This window comes from Cucurbita pepo, chromosome LG03, assembly GCF_002806865.2.
Source record: "Cucurbita pepo subsp. pepo cultivar mu-cu-16 chromosome LG03, ASM280686v2, whole genome shotgun sequence".
Taxonomy (NCBI): domain Eukaryota; kingdom Viridiplantae; phylum Streptophyta; class Magnoliopsida; order Cucurbitales; family Cucurbitaceae; genus Cucurbita; species Cucurbita pepo.
This window is the reverse complement of record NC_036640.1, coordinates 2456082-2468199: the sequence shown is the minus strand read 5'-3', so window position 1 is coordinate 2468199 and position 12118 is coordinate 2456082. Positions and strand designations below refer to the sequence as shown.

At 37.0% G+C, this 12118-nt stretch overlaps 1 protein-coding gene and 1 long non-coding RNA gene across 2 annotated transcripts in view; one reads left to right on the top strand and one right to left on the bottom strand.

Annotated features, from left to right (window-relative positions):
• On the bottom strand, window positions 1-1857 carry LOC111790092. The gene is made up of 2 exons (XR_002814441.1): window positions 640-1857; window positions 1-603 (listed from the first exon to the last, which is right to left on the bottom strand). It is a non-coding gene; the product is annotated as an uncharacterized LOC111790092 (long non-coding RNA).
• The window catches only part of LOC111790090 (UPF0400 protein C337.03-like), a gene marked incomplete in the record, with an annotated part of 12967 nt that extends 1014 nt beyond the window's left edge, over window positions 1-11953 (top strand). Inside the window, 7 exon segments of the mRNA XM_023670892.1 lie at window positions 3489-3736; window positions 7618-7779; window positions 7871-8027; window positions 9577-9716; window positions 9831-9866; window positions 10432-10536; window positions 10662-11953. Coding sequence (XP_023526660.1) covers window positions 3489-3736; window positions 7618-7779; window positions 7871-8027; window positions 9577-9716; window positions 9831-9866; window positions 10432-10536; window positions 10662-11417 — 1604 coding nt within the window.
• Window positions 11954-12118: the final 165 nt, after the last annotated feature.

The following is a 12118-nucleotide window of genomic DNA, read 5'->3' as shown; positions in this document are numbered from 1 at the left end:
TGTGTGTGTTTATAGTCATGGACGTCAAAAGCAAAAAGAAAAGAAAAGAAAGGAGAAACAAAGTAGCGACTTTTGTCATTTACTAGTTATGAATGTACGAATTCACGTTGTGCCACTTACGGTATTGGAAGAAACTGGATATGCTACGAGTGTTGTGATTTTCTATTAAAACTTGAAATTTTTATTAAATTTAATTTATTTTAATCTAGGTATTGAGGTCCCACTCCTTGCTCAAGGTCTGTCCCCTCTGATCCTTGGGAGGCTTGGAGGCCTCAAGGTTAGCTTCAAGAGGCAAGGGGTTTCAAGCTGTTATCAACTTGAGGGCTTGAACTCAGGACCTTGGAAGGTAGCTTAGTAAAACCTTAACAAGTCAGCATTGTTGTCCAGAGTTGGTTCCAACTTACATTTTAGGTTTCTTTATTGCTTTAATGACGTGGATCAGGATTTGGCATGGGCTCCTAACCTCAAGAAAGCCGGCGATAACACCCACGACTTAGGTCCAATTTACCTTTTACAAGGTATGGAACATCATTAAAGATGAGGTGCTTAGGGTGTTCCATGACTTTCTGAAAGCAACATTCGGAACAGTTGTATCAATGAAACCTATATGTGCCATGTTTCCAATAAAACTCATGTTACCAAATAAAGCTCGTGTTACCAAAGTTGTTGATTTCAGACCAATAAATTTGATCACCATTCTATATAAGCTTATAGCTAAAGTCTTAGCTAAGAGACTTAAGAAGGTTCTCCATGAAACTATTAATGGTAGCCTATTGGCCTTGATTGCATGTTGGAAAATTCTCGACCCAATTTTGGTTGCCAATGAATTACTTGATGATTTTTTCATTAACAAGAAGGATGAGTGGGTCTTCAAAATTGATTTTGAGATGACTTACAATATGGTTGATTGAGATTGTCTACTTGAGGCGCTAAAGCAAAAAGGCATTGGAACTTGTTGGATTGGTTGGATTAAAGCTTGTGTTACCAGTACCTTTTCTCTTTATTGATTAATGGTCGACTGAGCGGTCATATTTGTGCTACTAGGGAGTTAAGGCAAGGCCATCCGCTTGCTCCTTTCCTGTCTGTCCTGACGACACGTTGCTTTTCTCTACCCTTGACTATTCTATGCTTAATAACTTGAAGAATGTGGTACTTGGATTTGAGGTGATGTCCAATTTGAAGATTAATCTCTCGTAATGTCTCTTGGCGCTAGAGTGGGTTTATGCTGCTGGCGTTTGGCCATTTGAGTATCTGGGGATGTCCCTTGGTGGTAATCCAAAAAAAGTCTTCTTTTTGGCTGCCAGTTGTGGATAAAATTGATAGAAATTTGGATCGTAGGAAAAACTTTACTTTGTCAAGAAGAGGCTGAATTATGTCGGCCAAAACAGTTTTGTCATGTATCTATACTAAATTTTCTCTTTTCCCAGTAGGGTTCCCAATTCGTAGGAGGAATTGATTAGATAACAAAAAAGATACCTAAGAAGTTCAATCAATTTACAAGAAATAACAAAAAAGGATCAAGCGGTGGTTATTCCAAAATAGGGCTAACTGTGAGTGGTTGCATTGGCCAAAGAGAAAATTGCAAGCTGGCTAACTCTTTGATAACAACACCACAGGGTGAGTTTATTCTTTTTCCTTACTTTACTTTTGTTTGGGGTGAGGCATAAGATCCAAAATAAATCATAAAATATAAAACCTGATGTTGTAGGATTATGTTAATCTTGGGTAATTTTTTGGTTAATCCCTTTTTACCATCTTTTTGAGTCAATTCTTTATAAATTGAGAATCTCCCTCTGTTTTATTCTATTACTTGATTGTAGTAAAGATACTTGGTTTAATTTTGGGAGAAAACTCTCCTTTTATTNTATGGTTGATTGAGATTGTCTACTTGAGGCGCTAAAGCAAAAAGGCATTGGAACTTGTTGGATTGGTTGGATTAAAGCTTGTGTTACCAGTACCTTTTCTCTTTATTGATTAATGGTCGACTGAGCGGTCATATTTGTGCTACTAGGGAGTTAAGGCAAGGCCATCCGCTTGCTCCTTTCCTGTCTGTCCTGACGACACGTTGCTTTTCTCTACCCTTGACTATTCTATGCTTAATAACTTGAAGAATGTGGTACTTGGATTTGAGGTGATGTCCAATTTGAAGATTAATCTCTCGTAATGTCTCTTGGCGCTAGAGTGGGTTTATGCTGCTGGCGTTTGGCCATTTGAGTATCTGGGGATGTCCCTTGGTGGTAATCCAAAAAAAGTCTTCTTTTTGGCTGCCAGTTGTGGATAAAATTGATAGAAATTTGGATCGTAGGAAAAACCTTACTTTGTCAAGAAGAGGCANAGTTGTGGATAAAATTGATAGAAATTTGGATCGTAGGAAAAACTTTACTTTGTCAAGAAGAGGCTGAATTATGTCGGCCAAAACAGTTTTGTCATGTATCTATACTAAATTTTCTCTTTTCCCAGTAGGGTTCCCAATTCGTAGGAGGAATTGATTAGATAACAAAAAAGATACCTAAGAAGTTCAATCAATTTACAAGAAATAACAAAAAAGGATCAAGCGGTGGTTATTCCAAAATAGGGCTAACTGTGAGTGGTTGCATTGGCCAAAGAGAAAATTGCAAGCTGGCTAACTCTTTGATAACAACACCACAGGGTGAGTTTATTCTTTTTCCTTACTTTACTTTTGTTTGGGGTGAGGCATAAGATCCAAAATAAATCATAAAATATAAAACCTGATGTTGTAGGATTATGTTAATCTTGGGTAATTTTTTGGTTAATCCCTTTTTACCATCTTTTTGTGTCAATTCTTTATAAATTGAGAATCTCCCTCTGGTTTATTCTATTACTTGATTGTAGTAAAGATACTTGGTTTAATTTTGGGAGAAAACTCTCCTTTTATTTCTTAGGCTACACCATATATAGTTATAAAGGTTTGAGCTACAATATCAGGGATCTTTTTATAAAACAATCTTTCGCAATCAGAGTTCCCCATGAAGAAAAGGCAATTTATAGTATTTATTCTCATTGCAGATAAAGTTCTTCATGATAGGAGGAGGCGAAGGAGAAGGGGGGACTTCGTTTTTTAAGCCTAGATAGGCTGATGATTTTGTGTTTGAGATTATTTTTTTTATTTTTTTTTATTTTTTGCATTGCATGACTTCTAAATACACTCGATGATTTATGCCTCTTATGGTCGCTCATTTTCATTGGCTTGTCTGGCAACTTCGGATTGAGTAGTTGTTGCCTTTTATTCCTTTTCTTTTTTTGGCAATAAATTTACTGGGTTAAAAGACATTTCGGATGGGATAGTTCTTGTGTTTAGATGGAGCCCTCTTTGAAGACTTTTTTTTATATTTTATTTTTGTTGGGCACATACTAAATGAGGAGCGGTTCTTATACTGTATGCTCTTGGGAGAATGTTTTATACTTAAGTAATTTCTGTTAATTGGGTGCAATTGTTATGAATTTGTTTATCGTTGATATCGAATTAGCTTTATCAAGATGGTGCATTTCCCACCGGAAAAGGGCCAAGCAGATTGTTGAAACTTGGGATAAATTATTCAACTCATCTCAGCAAGAGCAGCGTGTTTCATTTCTGTATTTGGCAAATGACATTTTGCAAAACAGCAGGCGCAAGGGAAGTGAATTTGTGAATGAATTCTGGAAAGTTCTTCCTGGTGCTCTCAAGTATGTCTACGATCAAGGCGATGAAAATGGAAAGAAAGCAGCTGCTAGACTTGTATGTCCTCCTCTTTATAATTGTGTAGAAAAAAAATGGTGGCATTAAATCTTTTTGGCTTTTTATATCTGGCATGCTAGTTGACTCTGGGAATATGTTGCTCAAAAGTATAAAATTTTGCATCGTGGGTATCTGACTTTTAAATTCTTCTCCTCCTTTACTTCTTCATAAAAAAAAAATAATAATAATAATAATAAATAAAATAAAAGAGGAAAAGGTGAAGAAGAAAAACGGAAAAAGGAGGATGGATTCAATTCATCCAGCTCGACAAGTTTGTATCACATTTCTAGTAAGGCTTCTCATAGACTGGCATTGGTAATAAAACTCTCATTTCTACTTAAGCAGTCTTTTGATTATGGTGTTTTGTGAGTACTGTGGGTGCACCATTGATGTAATTCTTAAAGCTTGTATATTAGTTAGGAATGATCCAGTAAATTCTAGATATGTGGGTCTAATACTTCAGTTTGAAGCGTAATATGTGGGCCTTTTTCCTTCCCCTTTTGTCCTCCCATTCCTAGACCTAAGTTTAGTTTAGTTTTTTTTTATTCTTATTTTATTTTTAACAAATTATAATGATAATTGTTCTTTTACAATAAATAAGGAATTTAGGAACTATGAATCTTGTAAGGGATAGATGAATTTTCTTGATTTGATCTTATGACAAATATAGCTATTAGTGAGAGAGGAAAGGAAAATGAGCTGAGGTTTCATACAAAAACTTGTCGTTCAAAAAGCTTATAATTTATTGGTTATGGTTTTATTAATTCTATCGTTGTCGTAAGTATTTTAGAGAAAATTTGAGATGGTAAGCCTCCGGCATTCTTTTTATTTCATATCTTATATTCTTGTTTATGTAAGACCAAAGAAAAATTTGTCACTTGAAGTTGATTGACATAAGATTTGATTTCCAATTCTCTTTCTTATACCAGTAGATGTTCCAAGTAAATTGATCATGTGACACTTGTTGATAGTGGATAATTTAGTAGGTTTGTATCATCCTAATCAGCCTTAGTGATGATACTATACACTAGTTGATATTGGAAATTTCAGTAGGTATGTGATATCTTAGTAAGTCTTTGGGAGGATTTTATATTTACAAGATCCATAAGAGATCCCTTATTTTGAATTCATAAGCTAATTTTAGTTCAGATATACATACATTCGCAAGCTCTTGAACTTAGCTAGTCTAATCTTGTGTCAGGGAGAATCATATTTGATTTAGGTTGTGTAGATTTCTGTCCACATGGCAGCTGGAGGATTCTTTTTCCTATTTTAGACAAGAAGCTTGAGCTAGAACATTATCCAATTGTTGTCTATATTCTTTGATAATTAAAACATTTGAAGAGATCCCATTCCTTCCCGGGTTGAGGCAGGGTAGTTTTAACGTTCTGTGAGATTATCTCTTGTTTGAAGATTAGTAGAAGCAAGTGTTGGATTTTAGGTCTAAATTGTGACCTTATCAAGTTGAGTGGGTAGGCTGCTTTAGTGAAGCATGAGGTGGGAGACTTTCCTTCTTCCTATTTTGGTCCTCTCTTGGCCATAATCCTAGATGTCTTTTGTTTTGGGACCTAGTAGCATGAAAGAGTTGAAAGAAGCCTGCCAAGTTTTCTTTCGGAAGGTGATTGGTTCACCTTTGTATAGTCAGTCTCGAGTAATATTCTGGTCTACTTTATGTCCCTATTTAGAGGCCTTGTAATAAGACTTTGGAGAAGCTTATAGGTATATTTTTACGGGAAGAAGTTGATGAGGGGAAAGGTTCCCATCATGTCTGGTGGAAGGTGGTGAAGAAGTTGTGGACCTTGGGGCATCAGGCATAGGTAATTTATGGGCACAAAACAAGGTCTTGTAGGCTTAATGGTTGTGTTTCCATCATGAATCTAACACCTTATGGCACGAAGTCAACGCAAGCATGGTACTCACTCGTTTAAGTGGACCTTGGGCAAGGTTAAAGGTACTTCCAGAAACTCTTGGAAAGATGTTTCTCCTAAGCTCCCCTACCTTTGTAAATTGGGTGATGTGAGGAATATCGACTTTTGAGAGAATAAATGATTGGAGGGTAGACTCATTTGCTGTTTGTTTCCCCATTTATTTAAGTTTTCTTTATTCGTGGGGAAAGAGATCTTTGTCTTAAAGACTTTTCTTATAGTTCCTTCTATAACTGTATGGTAAGCCCATCCCCTTCTAATGGTTTGTCTTTTCCTCCCTGTGAAAGGTGAAAATTCTCAGGAAAGTCAAGTTCATGTGGCAGGTCANTAACTGTATGGTAAGCCCATCCCCTTCTAATGGTTTGTCTTTTTCTCCCTGTGAAAGGTGAAAATTCTCAGGAAAGTTAAGTTCATGTGGCAGGTCATGGATAGAAGAGTAACACCTNGGAAAGTCAAGTTCATGTGGCAGGTCATGGATTGGATTTGAGCAGTGTTTTCAAAGTACAAGGTGCACTCCTAGGTGATAAACTTTTTAATTGCCTCAAGGCGAGAGGTGACAAAAAAACACACCTGATTGGAGGAAGGCACACTTAATAAAATAATAAATAAAATATTATTACAGATAAGAAAATACTTGATTTTTAAAATGTTAAAATATTAACAAAATAATTCCTGATTAAAAAGAAATTAACTCAAATAATGTCGAGAAAAAGAAAAGATACTTAAAAGGTAAAAAGATAGGGGTCTCATGGTTTGAGACATATTTATTATAGAGGAAATATATTGCCAATTGGTAGTTTGGCTAGCGTGCAGCTAACATTTCTTTATTCGTGGCAGCCGACCATTCGATTCTTCTAGGAATGTAAAAATGAATAGCATTTTCATCGACTTTTCTTCTTCACTTCTGAATTTTTCAAACCTTCTTCCTTTTCTTCTTGTTTGGTATAAACCGTTGATAAATGGCCGAACAAAAAGAGAGATTCCACCTTTTATTCTATTTCTTCTTCTTTTTCTTCAATTCTTCTGCCTGGATTCTTCCTTTCTTTAATTCTTTACTTATGAACTTTGATTCCTCCTCTTAATCAAAAAAATTAAAAGAACAAAATTTTAAAAAAATGAAAAAGAAAAGTTGAACAATTAGAGAAGGTGATCGTTTGTGTCGCCTCTATGAAATTAAGCATCACTCTCTATGAAATTAAGCCTAAGAGTTTGTGTTAGCCATCGAGGATCTTCATGGATTCTCATGTTTCTCTTCTTTCACGTTGGTGGTGTTTGGAGGTAACTTTTCCGTCTGGATCTTGTTTTACGCTAATTCTTGCAGAGATTTTGAGTTTTGTTCTTGGTTGTTCAGGAATCAGTGGTCGGTGCCTTGGGTTTGAAGAGCATTTTTCCCTATTCGGATGGCTATTTTGTTCTGTTTTTTTTTTTTTTTTCAAAAAAATCTTCTATCACTCCCTATTGGAGTTTGTATGCTTGAATTCTTGTGTTCTTTTTTATTTATCAATGAAAAGTATGTTTCTTATTCCAGAAAATTTGTCTCTCTACAAATGTTAGTGCCGTGCATGACATGACAGCGTCATTTCAATTTGCTTTGTTAAATACTGGTTGCATGTTGCTGAGAGTTTGACGTGTTACACGTTTCAATATTTTATGAGAAAGCGTGTTATAGTTTGATAAAGCAAATGAAAGGTTATCTTTTTTTTTTTTTTTTGGTGACAGATTGATTGATCGACATTTCCTTCTAAATTATCCTCTCGTGCATTTTTTGTTTTTATTTGCTGCTTGAAATCCGCAAGCCCTGTAATGTTGATTTACATTGTAATAGTAAGATGCAGCTCCTCCCTTCCCATTTTTTCTTCTGACAGTATCTTTGGTGTTATTTCTTTAGTTGGGATTTCATTTGTCTCACTCATTTTTTTATGCCTTGTTTCCCTTCATGGGAGTTGGTTTGTTAAGGTCAACATTTGGGAAGAAAGGAAGGTTTTTGGTTCTCGGGGTCAGAATCTTAAGGATGAAATGCTTGGTAAATATCCACCTCCAACTCCATTACCCAGCAGCAATGGCAAGAGTTCAAATCCTAAAAAAATAGTGAAGAGGGATGCCCACTCTGTGAGAATTGTAAGAGCTTGGCTGTGGTAGCAGCGGAATATTGCAGTTTCCATTTTATTTCTTGTGTTATGACCCCTATATCTTTATTGGTTTACTCTAGAAACTGGCTGTTGGAGGTGTTCCAGAGAGGATTCTTACTGCATTTCAATCTGTACTTGATGAACATCTGAATGAGGATGCTGCTCTGAACGACTGTAGTTCTGCTACTCATCATCTGAATCAAATTGAGGAAGACTTGAATGCTTCCTTAGCTCAAGGTATGACCTCATCTACTTTAGTCATCTCATGCAATTTTAGTTCAAGATGTTGTCAAGTAAGCCAAGCTTTGCATTATAAAGGTGGTCTTTTGTAAAAGGTGCTAGTCATGCTCTATAGACTTTCGATAGAACAAAATAATCAAGTATTTTAGCTTATAAAGAGTGTGCTATTAAAAATATTTATGATAGGTTCAATTTATACTTTTTCATTATATCATTGAGAAGTTATCTATGGTTAAAAAAATCTCTTTATTCATGGGAATTGAATATTTTGGTGATGGGCTTTTCTTTGTTATTTATTTTTATTTTTTTACTTTTTGCCTTGTAACGTGATTGGTAGTGTTGGACTTCGCTGTATAGGATATCAGATCAAACTAAATTGAGAATTTGTGCTGTACATAGATCTATGTACTTAATATCAGTGTTTTAAGATGCATCATAGGCGCTAGGTAACTCGAGGGTACAGATTTAAGAGCCATGCCTAGGTAGGTATACTGCTTCATACCACCTTACCACGACCTGTCCTTTCGACTCATTACCTGCAACATTTTGACCTGCAATCAGGCTGTTTGCGTCATGTCTCCTGTGTAGGCCATCATTTGTCATCTTACGTCCTTCACTGTCCGTCAGCTCGCCCCATCTTCTGTTTGTCAATACAGGGTCTTTGACGGACTTTGTTGTTTGTTAGCTCGCTACTTCTTTGTTGGTTGGTTCATTTATGTTTTATAGTTTTGTTCCTTACTTTCTTTCACTCTTCTTGGAGTTCATATCTTTGAAACATCCGTCTCTTTTCATATGTTCGATAAAAAATTATATTTCTTGTTTTAAAAAGATCTCTGCCTTCTCATGCCCCTAATAACATTATAGCTCCCCAGTTCTAGCAGATTGAAATCCTCCACCACATTCATTATTGTGTAAAGGACTCCTGACTCCTGACTTTCTAGTTTGGAATCATGACTCCTCTGGTATTTTTCAGTGAATTCAGCCATCTGGACTCTTCACACAAGGCCTTCATATCTAAATTCTTCCCCAGCTGAACGAATTTGTAAAGGACACAGCCACTTAAGGAGATGCTTTATAGTGGAGTCACTTACCATCAGGTGGCTGAATCTTCATGGAAGGATGCAAAGATTCAACCTTTGTAGCCTTAGTGAGCATGCTGAGAATGAATGAGAGAAATCTCCAATCCAAATTGAGTGTTGGAACATCGACCAAATGAACGGGACATCTTCCCATATTTTTATTGCTTCGAAACCCTAATTTTATTTCATACGTATCTTATTTTTAAACAACTAATGCACTTCTCTCTATAGATTGTAATGCAGTGGTCATTATATTCTCGGGCTTATTTTTTTCTGGCATATAGAATTCCTACTGCTATATTTTTATGCTTGTGTCGTGAGTCCTTATTCCTTGAAACGTATTATAANTTTTTACTTTTTGCCTTGTAACGTGATTGGTAGTGTTGGACTTTGCTGTATAGGATATCAGATCAAACTAAATTGAGAATTGNAAGAGAAACACTCCCTGTACTTTCCTTCCAAAATAGGAACTCAACCAAGGTCTGCATTGCTTGACGACCTTCAAGAGCAGGAAAATGTAATTCAACGATGTATTAGGCAACTCGAAAGTGTTGAGGCAACTAGGGCTTCTTTGGTTTCCTTGCTTGTAGAAGCGCTTCTGGACCAAGTAACTTTCCTTCATCTTTTTTATTTCCTCCAATTATTTATCCTGATTGCAAGCTTCCTCGATATTTTTGAGATACTTACTTTGTGAAGTTGATTTCTCTGGGAAAAATTACAGGAATCAAAGCTGGAACTAGTTCGCAATCAGTTGCAGGTAAGATAAACCTGTCTTTATATTTTCTTTTCTGAAGTAGCAAGAGTCTAGGTTTGGGATCACCTGTTGGCCTAAAGTTAGTTGGAAGGTGGGTTGATATGTCCTTAATACCTTGGAACGTTGAAAGATGGTTCAAGACATTTGGATGTCAAAACGTTTAACTTTTGTACGCCTTGAAACATTTAAATCAGAGTACCAGATTAATATAATTCTTTCATTGTAGACACAAGGTGGTGGTGGACATAGACACCCTTGAGCAAGTGATCACAATAAAATTTTACTGTAGCAAGTACGTATAGGAGAAAGATCAAACTGAATGAACTTGTTGAAGTGTATAGTTATGTGGACACATTTTATTTTAGGGGTCTTTTTAAGCTTGATGTAAGTTTGACTGTATCCATCTCTGTCAACTTGTTGAATGTTTTCTACCATTCACATGGACAGAGATCTAATATGAAATATATCACGTATTTTGGGGAACGTAAAACAATTAGCTTTAGAGTTCGGCATTTTCTAATTTCAGTTTGCTTATGTATATTGGAAATTATTGCTTATGACTCTGCAGATTGCTCGATCTCAAATTGAGCTAGCAAGTAATGTTCGGAAGAGATCTACTTCGACTCAAGTTCCTGGTCCTTCAGCTACTACCATTAATGTACCGACAGAAACGNATTGCTTATGACTCTGCAGATTGCTCGATCTCAAATTGAGCTAGCAAGTAATGTTCGGAAGAGATCTACTTCGACTCCAGTTCCTGGTCCTTCAGCTACTACCATTAATGTACCGACAGAAACAACCCATGTGATTGATACTAAGTTACCTTCTGTCCAACAGAACGCAATCGCTTCTCCTGTCCAGGCTATGGCTTCTTTTGCTGGTCCTAAAACCAGTGAAGATGAAACGAAGAGAGCAGCTGCTGCTGCTGTTGCTGCGAAGTTGGCTGCTTCTACATCTTCGGCACAGATGCTTACCTCTGTTCTTTCATCCCTTGTTGCAGAAGAAGCTGCTTCCATGAATGGTAGCCTAAAATCATCTGGGTTTGCTTCATTGTCCATATTCCCCTCTGAGAAACGACAGAAACTTGAGAAGCCAATGCCTATATCCGATGTCAGCGGTTCAGATGGTATTGGCGCATCATTCATTACACCTATGCAACAACAACAATTGACAAGTGTGCCTCTTGCACAATCAGCAAACGGGCAACCTGTATCCCAGGCGAACCCGTGTCAAGCTTCATTTGCTCCACCACCTCCACCAGCACCACCATCTTTGTCCTCAACTCCACCAGTGAATCAATATGCGCAGTCTGGTGGATTAATGGGGGTATCACCGTATAGTTTTGGAGCATATTCTCTACCACCTCCACCTCCTTTGCCTCCTCATATTGCAATGGGTTTGAGCAGGCCAATGTCTCAGCCGCCTCAGCAGCAGCAGCAGCAGCAGCAGCCTCAGCTGTCACTGCCTACTTCAGCAGGATTTTATCGGCCACCAGGTATAGGTTTTTATGGGCAAGGCCAGCAGTCGACGCCGCCACCCGTACCAAGGCAGTAAGTTACCAGGTAGAATTTACTTGGGCCAAATCTTCACTCAAGGGTTAATAGCTTTAATGTGTCAAATGAGAGTTCATTTCAGAATTTGTATTATCATGTAAATTAGTAGATTTCTTTTTGGTCTGTAGAAGTTTTAGTATGTCTTCTCCTGCAAACAATCTAAAAGAGCATGTTGCAGCTGAGGTTGGTCCATGCTGATGGCATACATTAGGCTTTTCTAATGTAATGCTATCAAAAATTGGAAAGCTCGGTGGAGTCTCGGTTACCTCGAAAATTTTACTGTGGCAAGGTAAGCAGCTCTTGTCCCCCTATGTTTGGAAGCTGGTTAGAGTACTGTAGTACTGCTTAGAAGATTTTTAGTTGACATGTTAGAGATTCAGCTTTGAAGACGCTTTGGCTTTATATCTGGCTGGATAGAGTAGGGAAATAGACTTATTTGGATAGCAATAACAGGGATGATATTGGTCTGTAATATAACTTGGTGAGGCCATGAAAATTACAAGTTGTTTAACACAGCAGTGCCATAGTTTTGTAATCTGTTGCTCTGTTTTCTTATTATTCAGTAGACAACTCACTCTTATTTAAAATAAACTATTCCTCTCTCTTCTTGCCTCCTCTGTTGCTTCATCTTTCCCTTCTTTTATTTGTGTTGAATAAGACATTTGGGTTGAGATAATGATGCCAAAAATGTTTTACGCTCGA